General features: G+C 42.4%; 1 protein-coding gene across 8 annotated transcripts in view; it reads left to right on the forward strand.

Moving 5' to 3' along the window:
• syne1a (spectrin repeat containing, nuclear envelope 1a) overlaps window positions 1-19,188 on the forward strand; it is a 147,759-nt gene that overhangs the window by 42,139 nt on the left and 86,432 nt on the right. For all 8 annotated transcript variants that reach the window (XM_085771461.1, XM_085771460.1, XM_085771462.1 and 5 more), the window contains 27 exons: window positions 453-611; window positions 849-1,013; window positions 1,645-1,779; window positions 2,077-2,238; window positions 2,381-2,589; window positions 2,696-2,804; window positions 2,888-3,052; window positions 3,636-3,803; window positions 3,892-4,056; window positions 4,777-4,917; window positions 5,004-5,164; window positions 5,841-5,997; window positions 6,762-6,989; window positions 7,741-7,839; window positions 8,106-8,293; window positions 9,522-9,645; window positions 9,823-9,989; window positions 10,112-10,265; window positions 10,393-11,048; window positions 11,986-12,165; window positions 12,457-12,610; window positions 14,325-14,483; window positions 15,203-15,385; window positions 15,508-15,609; window positions 16,428-16,631; window positions 17,513-17,720; window positions 19,008-19,120. In XM_085771461.1, the coding sequence (XP_085627587.1) occupies window positions 453-611; window positions 849-1,013; window positions 1,645-1,779; window positions 2,077-2,238; window positions 2,381-2,589; window positions 2,696-2,804; window positions 2,888-3,052; window positions 3,636-3,803; window positions 3,892-4,056; window positions 4,777-4,917; window positions 5,004-5,164; window positions 5,841-5,997; window positions 6,762-6,989; window positions 7,741-7,839; window positions 8,106-8,293; window positions 9,522-9,645; window positions 9,823-9,989; window positions 10,112-10,265; window positions 10,393-11,048; window positions 11,986-12,165; window positions 12,457-12,610; window positions 14,325-14,483; window positions 15,203-15,385; window positions 15,508-15,609; window positions 16,428-16,631; window positions 17,513-17,720; window positions 19,008-19,120 (4,815 nt within the window). The remainder of the gene's footprint in view (window positions 1-452; window positions 612-848; window positions 1,014-1,644; window positions 1,780-2,076; window positions 2,239-2,380; window positions 2,590-2,695; window positions 2,805-2,887; window positions 3,053-3,635; window positions 3,804-3,891; window positions 4,057-4,776; window positions 4,918-5,003; window positions 5,165-5,840; window positions 5,998-6,761; window positions 6,990-7,740; window positions 7,840-8,105; window positions 8,294-9,521; window positions 9,646-9,822; window positions 9,990-10,111; window positions 10,266-10,392; window positions 11,049-11,985; window positions 12,166-12,456; window positions 12,611-14,324; window positions 14,484-15,202; window positions 15,386-15,507; window positions 15,610-16,427; window positions 16,632-17,512; window positions 17,721-19,007; window positions 19,121-19,188) is intronic.

Genomic DNA, 19,188 nt, shown 5'->3' on the forward strand with positions numbered 1-19,188 from the left:
AATAAAAAATAAATGTTATGCAACAACGAGGTAAATAATCCATAAAATGGGCCTAAACTAAGATAATACAATGATTTTCGTAATATTTATATCTTTATTAATAAAGAAAATACTGCATTCTGGGTAGACCTTGCTCCCAAGGGTGGTGTCGGTGTATTTGATGAATGTTTCAGGTCTGCTGAGTCTGACCATTATTTTTAGTGTCAAATAAGTGGTTTAGATAATTTGATTAAACCAGGGATTTGACTGTGGATTTGTTTAAAGTCTGTCGGTCTCATGAGAGTTGTGAATAATATAGTATGTCACAAAATAATCCTGGTATTTGTGTCTGTAATCCACACTACTCGTTCCTTGTCAGAATAAATTCATTTTCAGTTTTGTGTCAAGTGAAACTAATGACATTGGAGTAGCGTAAGGTTTTTGTTTCACCGATTTTCCCACAACGTCTCTAGGATTTGCTAAACCAGCAGCAAAGCTGTAAACGGTGTCTGTCAGTGATTGAGAGGAACCACCACACCCTGCAGAGGACGCTCTCCTCCAGTAAGGTGCTCCGAAACTTCGACATGTCGCTGCTGCAGAAGAGAGTCACTGAAATCCAAGTCTCAGCGCAGGTGAGAGCTGTAAACGTGCGTCTACCTACACGCACCCGAATGCCACACAGCGACATCATTACCCACAACACTGATTACATAAATGAGATTACAAGAGCACTGAAGCACCCAGGAGGCAACAATGCACATGTGTCTCATTATTGTTCCATTGCTTCTTGTTAGACAAATAATGTAATTACACAATATTACCGAGGAGACCAATTACAATCACCTACTGCCTACCGTCCCTCCTCTCAGGCTTTGCTGAAGGAGGTCGGGGAGTGGAGACGGCAGGAGGAGGCCAACAACTGTCTGAGGAGGAGGTTCGAGGAATCACGACTCGAGCTGGAGAGGGTGCTGAAGAAAGCTCAGGGCTGCTTGAGAGAAACTGGAGACGCAGACGAGCTGCTGAAGAAACACTCTGTAAGACCAAACCTGTATTATTCATCTTCACTGTTAGCAGGGCCGGAGCAAGCCTCCATGGGGCCCTAAGCAAATTTTTATTTTGGGGCACTCTATTACTGCCAATAATACTGATTATTGATCATTTCCAAACTTAAACTTATTTAACTTTTTCCGATCTGTAATTACAAATCATCATCCTAGCCTGGCATGTTTTTAATCCATTAATGGATTTTAGTCTGAAATGGAACCAAATTCAGCTAAAAGTAAGGTACTGAATGTTATCCAGGCCTACTAAAAGTAAGAAAATAAACCAATACAAACTACATTTACTGTAAACACATACTTTTTCTTGTTTTAAATAAACAGCAGTGTGCAACAAATACAAATAAGGGTTTTTGTAATTACGCAGAATTTCTCTTGGGGTCGACAGAAGTTACGCACTATAGCTTTAAAAAGTTAATTGCTCTTTGGGGGCCCATAGTGGCCACAGGCCCTAAGCAGGTGCTTAGTTCGTTTATTCCTTGGGCCGGCTCTGACTATTAGCTGAAATTTAACTTCAGTGGTGTGAGGGTGTACACCATTAACCTTTATTGTATTTTATTTTGTCTCTTACTTATCTCACTTTTGTAATCTTTTTTTTGTAATGCAGGATTTCTTCAGCCAGCTGGATCAGCGGCTCCTGAGTGTGTTCTTGAAGGCGTGTGACGAGCTGACTGACATCCTGCCACAGGAGGAACAACAAGGCCTGCAAGAGACTGTCCGCAGGCTCCACAAACACTGGAAGGTCAGAGGTCGCCGTGCGTTAACACTCTCACTAATTACTGCACATCTCTTGAGGCGCATAGCCGATACTTCATTAACTCAACCAGAAGGACCTTGGGCTTTGATAGAGTGTCCTCCAGTCTGTTTCCAATTAACCTGTACTAGTTAGATGAGAATACAACCCACTCTGTTTACTCACCGTCTCTCCAGGGGATATTTAGTGCCGGACAGTTTTGCGGAAATGATACAGTGTGAGACCAGAACTCATACATTACACAAAATGTCTTATCTAGACATGTTTTCTCTGTCTTTACCACAGGATGTTCAAGGTGAAGCGCCGTCTCACCTGCTCCGTTTAAAGGTGGAGGTGGAACGAAATCGAGTGGCTGTGATACTACAAGACTGCAGAGCAGAGCTGGACAGAGAGATGCGAGCGCTGTCTGGCACCTGCACCAGCGAGCGAGTGATCAAAGAACACAGAGTGAGCCTCCCCGGATTTGGTAGAAACTTAAGAAAAGATTAAAAAGACGATTGAGAGACAGATGAAATCACTTAACCATTTTCCATCCTCACCAGTCTGGAGCCTCTCAAGATTTAACATTTCCTTCTCTCTTATCTCTTAGACTTTCTTCAGAGAACGCAAACCTCTGACTTTGTGTGAGAAGAGGATTAGAAACATGGAGGATCTGTGTCTCAAATTACCTGACAACGACCCGGCTTATCGAACGCTCGACTCCACCAGGAGGGCTGTGGAAGAGGTTACGGAGCAAATTAAGAGCACTCACCTCAAACTGGAGCAGAACCCTGATAAATGGAAGGAGTGGAACGAGAGGTAAAGGCCGACTGAAAGTCCTAACAGCATCTCCGACATCTGTAAGTCTTACTTTATCATCACCGGGTTCAAGGAAAGGGTTCAAAGTAGTTATTTCTTTCTCTAGGTTCTGTGAACTCTCTGATTGGGTCTCGTCTCAGAGGAGGCAGGTGAGGCTCTTGAGGGAGACCGCAAGAAATCCCAGTCATCAGGAGCAAGTGAATGCTGCTGTTCAGGTGAGCCAGCAAACTGTGGTGGCTGCTGACTCAGCACAGCTCGACTGCATGCATTCCCTTTATTGTGCTTCTATTGTTTTCAGGCGCTGCAGGAAGCAGTAGACGCCCGCGAGGAGAGCTTATTGTGGCTTAAACGGGTCCTTGCTAGTCTGTCTGAGGTTAGCTCTGAACTGGAGGTCCAGAGACAAAGAACAGCCCTGGCCAAACTCTCAACGGACCTGCGGGCGCTCTTTTCTTCACTCTGTCAGGTATTCTTAAGATAATCGTAGTGTTTAAATGTACAGGTGCATCTCAATAAATTAGAATATCATTGAAAAGCATATTTATGTCTGTAATTAAATTAAAAAAGTTAAACTAATTCTTTATATAGATCCATTACACACAGAATGAAACATTTCACGTCTTTATTTATTACATTTCTTTTAATTGTAATGATTATGGCTTACATTGAATGAAGACCTAAAATTCAGTATCTCAAAAAAGTGTTTCAATTTTTATGATGATTTATGATGAGGGGCTAATGTCATGTTTTTCATAAAGGCAAAAGATTACAGATGCTTTTCATGCTTTGAATTTTTTGGGAAAGGCCAGAATTTTTCTCTGCCAAGTCCTTGCAATTGACCGTTATTTCTTGGCTTTATTTCTTGGCTTTATTTCTCAACATTACTATGAAATTGACCGTTATTTCAAGGCTATTTCTAGGCTATTTCTTTACAGTATCACGTAATTAGCGACCTTTAAATTAAAGGATTACCAGATGCACCTGTATCTCACCCTGTGTTTTTCTCAATGCAATGCCTCTGTCTGATCCCCTGCCACCTTCATTCACAGTGGGGTGAGGAGGGCTCTGCCATGTTCCAGTACGAGGAGCTGAGGGAGGAGGTGACCGGGACTCTGGAGGAGGTTCTCAGAGCACGAAGCGAAGCCGAGGAGCAGATCAGCAGGATCCTTGACGCTGAAGGCCTGGAGGAGGCCAAACAACTTTACCTCATTCACCAGGTGTGTGCAGAGGTGGTCGAATGAATATAATGTTATAATTAGATCACATCATCTGACACGTTGGTTTTGTCTGTGTCTTGATTCATAGCACCACCTTAAGCGGCTGCATGCTAACAGGAGAGAGGCGGAGCTTCTGGTTTCCCACTGCCGCCAGCTGCAGAAAGGGGAGGAGCTTAGTCAGTCTCTACAGGAGCTGGAGGGAACTTTCAGAGAGGTCGATCACAAAATAGAGGCAAAGGAGCACAACCTGCAGGTAGACCGAGCCCTGATTTCTCTCACATGTCAATGTGCTAATGTTTGCATGTGTGAGTGTCATTGATCATTCACACACACACACACACCTGCTGTGATCATTGATTGGTCTGTATTGAACATGAGCATTTTGTTTGCGTCTGTTCTCCTGGGATTTGTTTATGCACTTTTACCATTGTCCTTAATTTAATTAATCAGAAACTTAACATGTTTCTGCAGGAACAAGTTTAATACCTGGAATGAATATCATAGATTCGGTTTACAATTTATCACTGATTTAAAGGAGTGCTTTCCCATAGCGAGTCACTGTAGCCTCTGTTCTGCCCTGAAGATGTAGCACTGCTCAGACGGTGTATATTTTAACCTCTTGTCTTGTAAACACAATGATTTCAAGCAACACTCACCACCACACGCTCATGGCACAAAACTGTACTTATTGAGAAAAAGGAGGTTTTTATACGCACATCACGTTGTTTAAGGTGCAGGGCAATACTAAAAATGCCAGAAAAAAAAGAAAAAAGAAAAGATATGCCCGCGCACTTACTAGTTGCCACAAAAGAGAGAAAACTTTTGAATAGCCAAAAGGTGATTCATGTCTAAGTTTGGTGCATTGAGCCCCTCTTAAAAGTCCAGTATCCATCACCTCTATGTTTGCATAAAATATTTTCTCTATGAAACTTAACCCATGGATATTATTGTTTTGTTTCTTCACCATCTCAAGGCCACTCTGAGCTCCTGGCAGAACTTTGAAGCAGAGAGAGAAACTGTTTGGAGGTTTATCAGCAACACCAACAACGAGCTGCACAAAGAGCTCATTTTCAACAGCCTGGACAGCCAGAGAACTGAACTCGAGCACAATAAGGTGAGTTTTTCCTGACTGTGAGTTTATGCATAAAGTGTATATACTGTGCATTTGCCTCAATGTATTGACTCCTGTTCTGCCTGCAGGACCTCCTGTTGAGAGCTGAGGAGGGTTGTGTGCGAGCAAGTCTCCTCCTGGAGAAGGCCGCAGATATTCAGCTCGGCCCAAAGAACCAGACCCTTCTTCTCCAGCAGGCCCAGTCGACCAGAGAGGCAGTCACACAACTTCAAGACCACCTCAGCAAGAAGTGAGTATAACTATCTGATGACAGTAATAAATAATCTGCAGAAAGATCTAAAGTAAGACACATTTATATCTATTGAAAAATGTATATAATCAAAAATGTGGTGAAGAAGATCTGTGGTTGCTTTTCTTGAGAAGCCATTGACTTGACATTGCTGTCATGTGGTATTTTATATTTTCTAGTTTGTATGGCTGCCATCTTGGCCAGTGCTTACTTAAAAGAGATTTTTAACTTAATGGTACTATCCTGATCCTGACCTTAATTTTCCATCCCCTTGAATTACGCTCCTGGAATTATTGAGTGTCTTGTAACTTCCTTAATCTACACCCATAATTTAAAAAATGATAGTAAAATGGCACTTTTTTTTCACCATGCAGGGCTTTTAGGCTTTTTAAACAGTAAAATTGCAGATCCGTCCACACATTTACAGCAAAACATATAATTCCTTTTGCTTTTTTGATAAGCAATTTCATTTAAGTGGATGCACCACTACTGTCAAGAGTCTGGGGGGAAAAAAAGCACATAATAATAATAATAGAGTACGTTGATATTTTACTGTCATGTGGCGTCTGTGCTGTTGGCAAACAGATGCCAGTATGTGTTTGTTTGTTCTCATTCCTAGACATGCGTACAGTATATCTAAGTAAACGTTCCTTTCCTAATGTTTTGCGTCTTCCAGTGTCGTCCAGCTGGAGATGATGTGTGTGTGGTGGGAGCGTTTCAGCAGTGAATCGGAGACGCTTTCCTTGTGGATCCGTGAGAAAGAGAAGGAGCTCGAGTCCATCAACTCCACCTCTTCCTTGGATCCTTTAGACAAAAACATCAGCAGAGTGGAGGTATGTCATGTCTTTCCTTCTGCAATATATTTTTCATCATCTTGGCGTCTTTCCCAATTTCATATCAGCCCCTCATAGGCTAGACAAGTCTCTACCCTAACACGAACTGCACACTGCACAGTGACAGTTTTTACCCTTCAATAATCCTCTGATATTCACAAATATTTTCGCATCATCCGCAGTTTTATTTTTTCGTAGCTCCAAGTGAAATGAGTCGAAAATTGCTCTCTGGCCTTGTGTCTGTCCCGTACAGTATCGGGGAGTGCCTCAGGGTTATTAAGATTAAGATGAAATTAGATGAAATTTTTAATCTAACCCCAGGGGGAAATTGGGTCAGTGCTGCGGCAAAGGATGAGCATATAGAAAATAAATTGATCATATTGAAGAAAACATAATCTTGCCAAGCCAGACCTCAGCCTTGTCAGTGTCATAGAGGTCTGGAGGAAAATCTAGTCAAACAAATTTGGGATAACGGGACTTTGCAACATCCTGAGGCGGCCATATGATTTGTTGTAAGCTTGAAAGCATACACTGGCAGAAGGAGCGCAGTCAGTTTTTCTTTTCTACTCTACTTTAACACTTAAATTTTATATACCTCCATGTACTTGACAAACAGCACTTTCTCCCAGGCAGATACAGTAAATAATTCATTGAAGGTTAAAATCTTTTTCTTGTCTTGTTTATTGTATTTTTTCCCCTCCAACTTTTCCCTGCATACTTTTCCTTGCTAACATTTTTTTTCTCGTGTTGTTACATCCCTCCAGGAAGTGGGGAAGGGTTTAGAGGAGAGAAAAGCAGCCCTGGGTCACATGGAAGCCGACTGTGAGGCCCTGTCCCGGTTTGTGACCCCCGGAGAGGCTGGACGCATCCGGGCGCGACTCACCCAGATGAGACGCTACTGGGATGAGCTGAAGGGGAGAGTGGAGCAGCTGGGAGGACAACTCAACCAGAGCGCCTCCTACAGGCAGAGATACAATGACAATCTTGAGCAGGTATTTACAGTAGCAAGTGATTTCATTGGCAAATTTGGCAATTTGACCCATTGCCATAATCCCTATAGTCTTAGGAGTTGGTCCGTTACCTTTATTTGTTGGTGCAAGCTGTTTTTAGAATGGCGGAGCAGAGCCGCGAGCTGCTCAGAGCTATATTACGGAGACTAATGGGATTTCTTGGTTTCCCTCATCAAACTCATCAAATACACAATCCAACAACTCCAAAACTCTCTCGTGGACAAGTTGTGACCTGCACATTCACCACGTTATGAGATAATAACGGAACAATATGAGACAGAGTTGTTTTCAAGGCAAATGCAGAGACTGCATGCTGAAAAACTGCCCCTGACGGCAACGCGCATCAGCGGTTTTGCATGAATTTACCTCAAAAACAACTCTGTCTCATAACGTTCCGTTATCATCTCATAGCGCGGTGAATGTGCAGGTCACAACTTGTCCACCAGAGCGTTTTGTGTATTTGATGAGTTTGATGAGGGAAACCAAGACATCCCATTAGCCTCTGTAGCGTAGCTCTGAGCAGTTCGCCGCTCTGCTCCGCCGTTCTAAATATAGCTTGCACCGACAATTAAAGGTAACGAACCTACTCCTAAAACTATAGGGATTATGGCAATGGGCCAATTTGCCAAAATGTTGAACTATCCCTTTAAGAAACTATTTGGCCTTTGAATGTTTAGTGTATAAAATTTGCTTTAATTTTTTTTTGAATAATTTAAGTTTCTGTGTTTGTCAGGTCAAGAAAACAATGAACGATATTGAAGAGAAGCTCGACTGTCCGATCACATACTGTTCATCATCATCTGAGACCTACAAAATCCTCCAGAGTCACATGGTGAGACTAAACACAGACAAAGTCTAATCCACTACAACCTCAGTACCAGGCTGTATGTGTTTGTGTTTCTTTTTTAATTTTGAGGTCTTTGAGGTTTTTGTGAAGTTTAGTTAATCAACAGTCAGTGATCGTGAATTCTGTAATCAAGCACAGTCGCACAATCTTCACACCGTGCCTTCTCCTCAAGAGTTTATTTTTATTTTGTAACCATTGTGGTTATACATCCTCCGCTGAGATGATGACAAATATGTTTCTGTGTCTTCCAGGAGGTCTGCCAGGCTGTGGAGCAGCTGAAGCCCAGGCTGATGGCTCTGTGTTCGGCCATGAAGAGGCTGGGAGAGGGCAGCCAGCTGGAGGAAGAGGTGGCTAACCTCCAGAAGCAACAGGGGGAGTTTGTGGGAAAGGCTGCAGAAAAGCAAGCTACATTGGAGAGCCTTCTAGCCCTGTGGCAAAGGTACAATAGACAGAAAGGCGTGTCTGAACGTCCACCTGTGTTTCCCCTCACACACCCCAGTGTACTTCACTTCGCATCGTGTTGAATGTTTTGCCATTTTGAATACTGAGGCTTGAACCATCGTCTCCAGCTTGACAGAGATCAGAAGACACAGCAGAATAACAAAACAAGTCGCAGCGTGTCTCTGTTATTGTGTGAAGATGGCTCTGTTTATTCACTTCAAATCTTATCCAGGATGCATTGCAAGCTCCTCGCTGATAGTTTTTGTGTGTGTGTGTGTGTATGTGTGTGTGTGGTTGAGTATTTCTGGTATTTCTCACTTCAAACAAACACAGGAAATATGCAGAAAATATGCAATAGAAATGTGAAAAGCTTTCATAGTAAAACATTTTTGAGCATCTACTGTACTGTACTGGCTGCCAGACGAGTTTATTACTATATTATTCTCGCTGATTTCCTTGGCAGCTCGGGTCCAGAGTCTCACACACACACACACATGTTTATTCTAATTGTATAAACACAGACATGCCTCTTTTTTATTGTGCATGTGCTCTCTCTGCTGAATCCTCCTCTCTTTGCCAATTTCCTTTTTTATTGCCTGAATCATTCTCTAATCTTAGTGTGAGGTGGCGGAGCGAGATCTTGTCTTTGACTCGGTTTATCCCCTGTCAGCCTTTGAATTCCTGCTCTAATAATATGCTTTTATTATCGTTTTCTTTGCTCAAACAATAGGCTTGACTGGAGCAATTGTTTCTTATTCTTTGCACTATTCAGGAGGGACAAAAAACAAGCCAGTCACTGTGGTAACTGTTTAACATGCCAAAGCCTTTTAGTATTTATTAAGCCAGTGACTCTTTAGCTGATTTGTATTTCCACTGCTATACTTCCACTGGGTTTATGTGTGTCAGTGTACTTACATGTGGTCCTGTGATTCTCTGTTGTTGACCTCGTCTCCTCCCCTGCAGGTGTATGTATGAGGGATTACTTAGAGCCCAGTGCTCTGGTGAGATACGGGTGCCCGATTATGACCCTGTCACTGATACTGAGCCATGTTCAGATAGAAGAATGACTCTCAGACAGTATCCTTCTCTGTGCCTGTCTGTGTCATGATCGTAGGCCATTTACTGGTATCCACCTCCTGTCAAATCATCCTTTATGCAATTCATTTTAAGGATAATGCTGCATGAAATGTCTTTGATTTGAATACATGCCACTTTTCTATCTACAGGTTTGAAAAGGAGAATTCATCTATGAAAAGTTGGCTGGACAGGTGTGAGGCTGTTTGCTGTCCAGACACCGATCTGCTCTCTGCAGACAAAATAAAGCTTAGGAATGAACTACAGAACATACAGGTCAATCATTTCACTTACCTTTATTCTTCTTTGTCTTGTTTTTTTATCTGTTGTTGTTTTTTTTATTTTGAATGTGTGCATCAGCTCCAGCAATTTGGTTCAGCCTATTATAGTGTGTGTGGTTTTCTTTTGCAGTTTTGCTTTCTATAACTTCAAAATATTTATTCACCTGTGCAGGAAATGCAGGATGAGACACAGTCCTATGAGGTCCTCCTCCAGGGACTTGCGAATCTTGGACTGTGTCTGTATCCCACAGCACCTGAAGCTCGAATCCACGAGCTCAGCGATGATCTGGCACAGCTACAGGAGAGATTCACCTCTGTGAAGAGCAGCATATCACACAGGCAATTGTGCATTTATGATATACTATCATACGGATAGTTTACATGTGTATCTCTGCTTTAAAGAGTCTCCACACTAATGACTCTCATACTATGCTTCTTCTAAACCTCCACCTCTCCTTTAGGCTCGAGTTACTGGAGTCACAGTTGTCGCAGCTGGAGTTGTTTGACCAGGCGCTGCTCACTCTGACCCAACGGAGTGAGAACTTCCTGTCCGTCTTAAGAAGCTCCTCCCAGGTTGACATCGATGTTCTAGAGGCCGCGGTTACTACGCTGAAGGTGACAAATCAATATTTTTCTGTTGACAATGATGTCCTTCATAGACTCTGAGTGCCAGAGCAATTCATTTATATTGATTGCCGTTAGAGCTTATAGAAATTAGTCAAATTAAACCGTCTTGTTGCAGGAACATGTGATGCAACTAGAGGCGTTTGAATCGCTGAGAGCGACGCTTCATCAAAGAGAGTCCTCCCTACTTTGCTGCTCCACCCCTGAGGCCCAGCAGCAGCTCCAGGGCTGGAAGGAGGACTGCCTGCAGCCCCTCAGAGAATCCCAGCGACTCCTGCTCCTACGTAAAGAGTGCCTGACTGAATTAAACGCTTTCCTTGAGAAACATGGAACGGCAGCTAAGGCTGTGCACCGCCTCCACGAGGCCGTGGAGGGAAGGGGGAGCTGGGATCGCTCCAAAGCCGAAGAGCTGCATTATGGAATAGGGGAAGTGGCTAAAGACGTGGCCCGGCTTGAGGCCGAGGCGGTCGGGTTGGACGGGCAGCTCAGCAAAGGGCACCTGCACCTGTGTGGGGCGGAGTGGCGAGGCACCAGAGACGCGAGCCATCATCAGGGAAGAACGTCGTGCAGAGGACAGGCGGTGGCCCTCACCATGGCTCTGGAGGAAGTACAGAGGGGCGTGGGATGGAGGCAGAGCGAGGCAGATGCTTTAGGCGCCCTGTGGAGCTCCTTCAGGGAGAGGAGGGAGGAGGTGATGAAGAATCTGAAGAACCTGGAGGATGAGGCGAGGCAGGAGGGCGCCAGGGAGAGCTCTGTCCTGGCTTTTCAGAACAGGTATGAACATGATCGTATGGATGAATAGTCACGTATCAGTACAGTGAAAACTACTTACTGTTACTGTTTCCCCCGCTACTGTATAACCAGGGTTCCTACGCAAGTATGGAATAGAATGGACTTTGATTTTATACATTTCCAGGTCTGGAAAAGTATGGAAATGGAAAGTATTGTATGGAAATATATTCAATTCAATTCAAAATTCAATTCAAATCTTTATTGTCATATATACTGAAGACAACGTCATACAGTACAATGAAATAATTAAATATCTTAAGTTATTTGGGTTATTTATTTTGTGTGCGCTATTGTACCTAGCTACAATATCCTGGAAATTATTTGGTGACATAATGGCATACAAATTCAGAATAATGAAAATTATCTGGAACGAAACCAACTCACTCAGTATTGTGCAGAGGAATACTGAGTGAGTTGGACAAGTCCAAGTAATTTGACTATTTGAGCATTATATATTTTTTAAATAACGCAATAGTTACTTTTCCTGGTAATTAGTTGCTTTTATAATGTTGTAATTCAGTTACTAACTAATAATTAGTAACTATTACTAATTACTTTTTAAAAGTAACATGCCCAACACTGGTGAAAACACTTGTTCTCTGGTAAGCACATTAATTGTTGTTATTGCAGTACCAGCAGTTTTACACCGCTGCTCTTGCTTGTGCCAGCTTTATTGTTCTCAAAATGAGCTTCTTGAATCCACTTTTTCCACTATCAGATTCATCATGTGGAATCCAGTGTGTGCCAGACTCTTCAAGAACATACTGTCACATGAATGAATGAATGGATGAATGAATGAATGAAGCCAAACCTTGGAGGGACAAATCCATTTAAATCTGATCTCCTGAAAAATGACAGATATTATGTTGGAATTAGGCGAGTGATCCCCATTGTTTTCATCTGCATCTGCTTCTCCCAGGCTACGTTTCTTCGTCCAGCTGGAGGATGAGCTCCAGTCCCTGCAGCACTCTCAGCAGTGGTTAGAGGAAAAGGGAAGCCAGCTGGCCCAGAGAGACAGCGAGCTGGCTGGGGAGGCTCTCAGGGAGGTAGCGCTGGTGAAGACAGCTTGGGAGAATGTCAGGACTCTCATCGCCAACGGGTAAGGAGGGGAGACGACAGAGATGGGATTTAGACTTCATCATCTCATTTAAAATCCTCTGCTGTTTTTTTTGTTTTTTTGTCTTTGGTCCTGCTGAGTAAACGTTGAAGAGGCAGGATGTTATCTTTTAGCAGAAGTAGATTTGATTAATCATTTTTAATCATTTCAACATGGAAAACACAGCAGATTAACAGCAGTTGTCGAATATGTTGGGGTTTTTCCCGACTAATAAACACAGCTACTTCACAAATTATGGCTTTGACCTTTTTTCCCTCTCCTCTTCTCATGCAGTCAGGAACAGAGCGGAGTTGTGGTGGATCTTCTGCGTCTGTTTCAGCACCTGAAGTCGGTCCTGAGCACTGTTGTGGAAAACGGCCAGGGTGTCGCTCACAATCTGCCTGACCACAATCACAACGCTCAGGAGGCCAAAAGGACTTTCACACGGGTCAGAACCTTTTTAGGATTTTAAAAAATATGTAATTTTTTCCTTTTTCTTTTGCAGCTGTCATTCATCATCTCAAACATAATATAATATAATAATATATCATAGCACTGTTCAAACACATGTATTAAGCTTAATTAAGATACGACTTTAAATCTATGAGCCTTTCACTCTCATTTTTCACGTTTATTTTCTGGTGTTTTATATGATTTATTGTGCAAAATATGAATATTTATGTTTTAATCCCTTAAAGAAACATTTAATCCTTTAATTCTGTGGAATGATTGATTTGTTTTCCTGTCTTGAAATTACTGCACTTTGTAATTCTGCAGTTATATATTTACCTCTATACCTGCATATCACATCATTTCACATCAAACTGTCCAGAGGCGATTTTAGAGTCTGCTGGGGCCCTAAGCAAAAATCCCCAGGGGGCCCTCCAAACAGTGTTTATCACCGTCATTTTATAAATAATCGAACACCAACAAAAAATGTATGAAATTTTAACTTTTTTTATTCAAAATGTCCAGTTATGGTGTAAGCTGGTGACATGTTGTCTTCATGATGGGCAGGTGTTGCTGTCTCACTGGAGGTGGACGTTCAACTGATAGGCTATATGACAAAAAAACAAAAGACAGTTTTACTTTAATTGATAATATACCATGCCCTCTAAAGATTCTTTATGACAATATAGGCCTACACTTACAGTTTTCACTGTCAGCACTGGGAGGGGGCACTTTGTCCCTTTGTTTTGCTGCTGTCAGAAAATCAAATAATAATCCTGAGGAGAGATAAGAGAGTGATTTTTAAATGTTTTCCTTGGGCATAGCTTTCATAGCACCAATAGCTTGTTAACTTTTACACTTTCATATTATTATTATAATAATAGGCTACTCACTTCAATACTGTAACATAACTTTACTATGTCACCCTGCTAGCTAGCAAGTTAATAGTGTTGTTACTTGCTGCCAAGGAGACCACGTTAAGTTAACTTGCTTTTTTTTTTTTTTTTTGTCACCTAACGACCGTAACCGAGTGGAGCACCAGAACCGCCCGCACCGAGTCCCTCAGTCAGGTGCAGTCCCACTGACTGACTGACTGACCGTAAACGTGAAGTAGCCTGGTCACCACTGGTCTGAAGCTAACATTAGCTGCTATTCAAGTGTCTCCCAGTTAGACTATTAGCATTTGTTCAACAGTTATTTACTGTTCACGTTACACTCTGCTCCACTTACCACCACTGTCTTGCATTCTTTTTTACTTCCGCCTCTTTTTTCTTCTCGTCTTGCTCCCAGGTGGACTCTTCTTTTTCCCTCAGCTTCATTAGAAACTCCGGGTGATAAGGTGCATCATACAGGTTGACGTTAGCTGGGATCAGGTCCGGAGAATGACATGGGTCCCCGTTAGGGGGGTTTCCTACTGAGATGTCATTGCAAATCGACGCTATACGACGATACAGGGAGGGGGGTGCGGTCACGGTCACTGCGGGTAGCGCATTTTGAGATATTTCTGTCGATAAAACTGCCCTCGAGCCCCGACCCTCGGGGGCCCCCTAATGGCTCGGGGCCCCAAGCAGTTGCCTGCCTTGCCTGTTCACAAACTGCGCCTCTGAAACTGTCAGACCCTCAGCTTCATTTCTGCAGCCTCTGTACAGTTTCTCTCCCTCTAGTGGTGGCCTGTTGTCATTCCCTCTGCCGTCCTCTCTCTGTCCCTCCAGCATGAGACTGTCCAGACTGAGCTGAGGGATAAACAGGAAGACATGGACCAGCTCATCAGTACCGTCGAAGACCTGCAGAGAGAGCTGGAGAAAGTTCCCAACTCTGACACTCAGTCCATCCAGAGAGACATGGAGACGCTGAGGGACCAGTGGCTGGAGGTGAGTGGGTTTTGCTGAGGCGGTCTTGACAGCAGAGCTCACTAAGTTGTTTTTTTATTTTTATTTCACCAAATCCTTGTTAATTCACATTCTGGCACTACTCAGTCAGACATAATGAAATTATACTTTTCAGACTTTTGTGATGTTAATGAATTTTTCCTCATCCTGACACACATGTGACAGTCGACGCTCTGTGGATTTTCTTAAAAAAACTGTCAACATTGTTTGCCCAGGTGTGGAAGTTAAGTATGATAACAACAACTACGAAGAGAATGAGGACATTTGTGTGTTGTTTACTATGACTAAGAAGAAAAACATCTCAATTATGACATCTACAGTACAGCACAGCTATGCCAAACAGATATTTATTTCTGTCTGTTTTCCTTTTTCTTCCATTTTCTCCTCTTGTGGGATTTAGTTGGCTGCTCAGCTGTCACAAATGAGACAGAAATATAAACAAGTCTAGACACGTTATCTGCCTTTCTGTCTCTCTCTCTCATTCTCTTTCTCTCTCTCTCTCATTTCTCAACGCCACATCTGTCAAACCAATTAAGTCCCGTTTCTCTCCCATCTCCCAGTACAGCTAACCATCCCTCGTTAAAGGGGGGACAGAGAGAAAACGAAACACAAAGACGACGAGAGAGATCGCACGTCTCCTGTTGACTGAGATGTATTATATGTTCTGTACTCAAACAGACTGCTGGTCTTTTGTCCCTCAGATCTCAGAGAGGATACAAACCAACACAGAGAGACTTGGCTACTGTGTGGCCTTGTGGGACGACCTCAAGGCGACGGAGCAGGACATCAACGAGTGGACCGCCACCTCCATCGCTGACCTCACAGACAGCGTCACCAATCTCAGTGACAAGGAGAAGGCAGAGGCCCAGCTCGCCACCTTTCAGGTCAGAGCGCGCTGTAGGAAACAGTGAATAAATAATGATTGTTTGTGTGTCATACTGAGACTAAGTTCATACAGTAGCAGTTGTTGTGATGTGTTGACGTGTCGCACACTTTGTTTCTACAGGCTGAGGTGGAGAAGAGGGAGCAGAAGCTGGACGACCTGCAGGAAAGAGTGACGAAGCTGAAGGAGCGAGCCAAACTGCAGGAAACCCCGTTACAGATGCAGGTGAGCACGCTGCACAGGAGAAATACTTTCTGATGCCCTTTGTACACAAAATAATATTTTTTTTGTCTCGTCTTCTTGGCAAAAGGTGTGTACATGTCTGACATGTTTTATACACTGTGTTGTTTGGTCATTTCTATTTTTTATGGAGCGGGATTTTTCTTTTTTGGTGCATGAGGAAAAAATATTATTATTATTATAGCTGTACAGAAAAGAAAATTGAATTTGAGCCCACTGTGGGCCTTAACATTAGTCTAATAACTCATCTACCAGACGATGTAGCCCAAACTTTGTGCAAAATTCTATTTTTGAGTAAATCCGGGATGAAAGTGTGGTATTTTTTTTCTGCACTGGATAATGCAGGCACACAAATTATACGACAGCCTGCTCACGATTCATCAGCCACTGATATTGGATCCGTCATCCGTCAATCAAACGTCTGAGACACACACACCGAGCTCGGTCTCGCCCCAAGCATTGAATATCCTGCCTGCTCGATAACGACCAATCAGATTCGTTTTCCTTACTCGGGTAAACTCATGTGGCAACTCGTGGAAACTCGGCGCGACAAACAGGACAAACAGCCATTTCTGAACACCTTTAAAGAAAAAAAACTCAGTACAGCATTACTTCTTAAATGGAATTGCACAAGTGTAGAGTGTGAATACCTAATATCTAAAACCTTGAAAATTTCTACATATGAAGAAGCACTATTCCACATTATGTAAAAACGATGACTGACATACTGTTTGTTCTCTTGCTTGCATTTTGTGTACATCTACATTGTTGTATGATGTTGTCAAATGTCTTGATTGAACCAGGTCCTGGAGTCAGACCTGAGGAAGAAAATGGCCCATGCTCAGGAGGTGTACAACCAGGCCAAACACACTCTGACCTACTTCAGCTTCCAAAAACAGAGACTTGAGGACCTCATGTCCCAGATGGCCGAGCGGTTGGAGGCGGTTGAGGGATCCTTGTCCGACCTCACCGAAGCCACTTCCCCGGAAGATATTGGCACTGTCAAGGTATGATGCTGTCATTGATCATTTATTGCCATTTCATTGTGTTACAACAACACAGCAATCAAAGAAAAATACATAGGAATAGAAATGTGACACTGGTATCTTTGGTGTTTACACAGTCTTCCTGTATTTATTCCTTTTTCTGTTGCTACTGCTGCTAACCATGCACTATATGAGGACACATTAACATAGAAATACAATATTGAATCTGTGATGTTTAAATAATTATAATTGCCCTTATTATCCTTAACTATAAACTCAGAGACAAAGTAATACACAAGGACACATTTAAAAACACGGTAAAGCAGAATTAATCAATCAAAATAAAATTAAGAAGTCAGAGGCCAAGCCCAGCTACTAATAGCGTCCTTTGAGCTGAGACTCTTGTTCCAGGACATTTCTGCAGGATACATACATGACTTACTGTACTATGAGTAAATGCCTTTCGGTCCAAATGCAATGCAAATCTCAGCCACATTTCAATAAAACTGGCAGGAGGAAGATTTCTTGCACATTTCCTTCCACCACTGTTATGTTAATATTATGGGCTGGTCATTAAGATAAACAGCTGGTGGTGCCAATTCTGCAGTTAAGTGCCATTAAATCAGAAAAAGAAAAAGAGGTGACAACACTTTCAAGAAAACATAAACACGTTGAGGAAGGACACAATCGTCTCATTGTTCTACACAGATCTGTTTTCATGTGACACTAGTTTTTCCTCTCCAGTGGAGGTTTAAGTCACATACTGCATGTACCACCGTATGTTACGATTCATTTGCTGTTTCACCATCAATACAGAAAGACACAATCTGAACTCACTCTGCCCTTTCTACCACATTATAGCCTTAAATGATGAAGTCATAGTCTCCTATTTCTCACTGCAGGACCTGCAGAGCGTTGTGCAACAACAGAGGGCAGACATGGACTCGGCCAGAGACGCCCTGACCGCCCTGTGCAGGTCACATCCCTCCCAGGAGCTGTCAAGCCTCTCCTCCGACCTCACCTCCATTGCCAAGCGAACAGAGGCTGTTGCTCAGCGCTGTGCCAAAACCAGGGGCAGCCTGCAGGACGGGCTGCAGCTTCACTTTAATGGTAAAATATATACTGTAACATGGGTCGGTTTTGTCTGTGGTAATCTCTGAGATGTCTAATTACATTCTTTTAAAGAGGGATTTATTTTGTATTCTGTCTTCACTGACATTTAAGGAGAAAATATCCAAAAACAACATAAACTAAATTAACACCACATAGATGTTTTAAGCAATAAATAAGAAAAATAATAAGTTACAGGATAACCTTAACCCCTACAGTACAGTTTTCAATATACAAAACAACTTTATTTGTCTTAGTACTCAAGTTTAAAGCTATTATCATCATAAATACCTATCCATCTTCCCCCAATTCAAGACATGCAGTTAAATCAAATACATCAATTAAAACGTTGAATACATTTTTGGTTATGGGGACAGGTTCCAGTTTAAAACACATGAAAATAATTTACATATTTGTTCCCACAAGATCTCCCATAGATGATTTGCATACAGTTTCTTCTGAGCAAGAATACAAAAAAAAGACCAAAAACAAAAACAAGAATTTCTTTTGTTTGATTTTCAAACCTCCCTCTGCCCCACCTGTCTCTAACAGATGACTATATTCTGTTAATATACAATATTTGTCTTCTACATTCAAACTAGGATGTAAGTACAGTATGAAATTACATTAAAAATATTTCATTACCTCAGTAAGAAGTTTATTCTACTAAAATTGACATCAGTGTTTGCAGTGAGTGTGTTGAGCTTCCTAGATACACAGCAGCTTTGTTTTTCTTAATATCAGTCAAATGCACTGGGTGATCCATGTAACAGTACAGCACTCATGAAGCCACAATGGTTTACACCCCAATGAGGAGCAATTGGGATTTTAATAACACTTAAAATCTCATAATCACCCGATGAAACACAACACAACTACATGATGCAATGCCATTTGTTCATTTTAGTGGTGCAACAGATTTAGTGTTGATTATCCTACATTTTTCCCCAGAGTGCACTCAACCCGCCCACCACAGCCCACACTTCATTGACACACACTGTCTGGTACACCTTTTGCGCTCTCATTGCTCAGACACACACCTGTGCCTCGGAGAGTAATGTCGCTCTCGTCACAGCCGCTCTCGAGGGAGGCATTTTGGGCTTGTTGCCAGGGCAACCTGGAGCTGCACAGCGTGGACACGCCCACACTTCCCATCTGCCTCAACAACATCTCCGCTTCTCGCTCCCTCACCGCTGGTCCCTTTACTTTTAAATTTCATTTAACCACACATCTGTTTGTTTTTTTTCTCAACTTGTCGCCATCTTTTTCGTCTCTTCCGCGGAGCAGAGCTCGTCCAAGACTTGCACTCCTGGCTCGCCGATCTAAAGTTGGAGCTGAAAGAGTGTTCAAACCAATCAGGAGATGTCGTCATACTCGGAGCCAAGTTACGAAGGTTGAAGGTAATCGTCTTATATTGAATTATTAAACAGATTAATGCAAATTGATTATATCATAGTAAATATTTAAG

Source organism: Trachurus japonicus, chromosome 24, assembly GCF_045865225.1.
Source record: "Trachurus japonicus isolate A0001 chromosome 24, Traja_1.0".
NCBI lineage: Eukaryota > Metazoa > Chordata > Actinopteri > Carangiformes > Carangidae > Trachurus > Trachurus japonicus.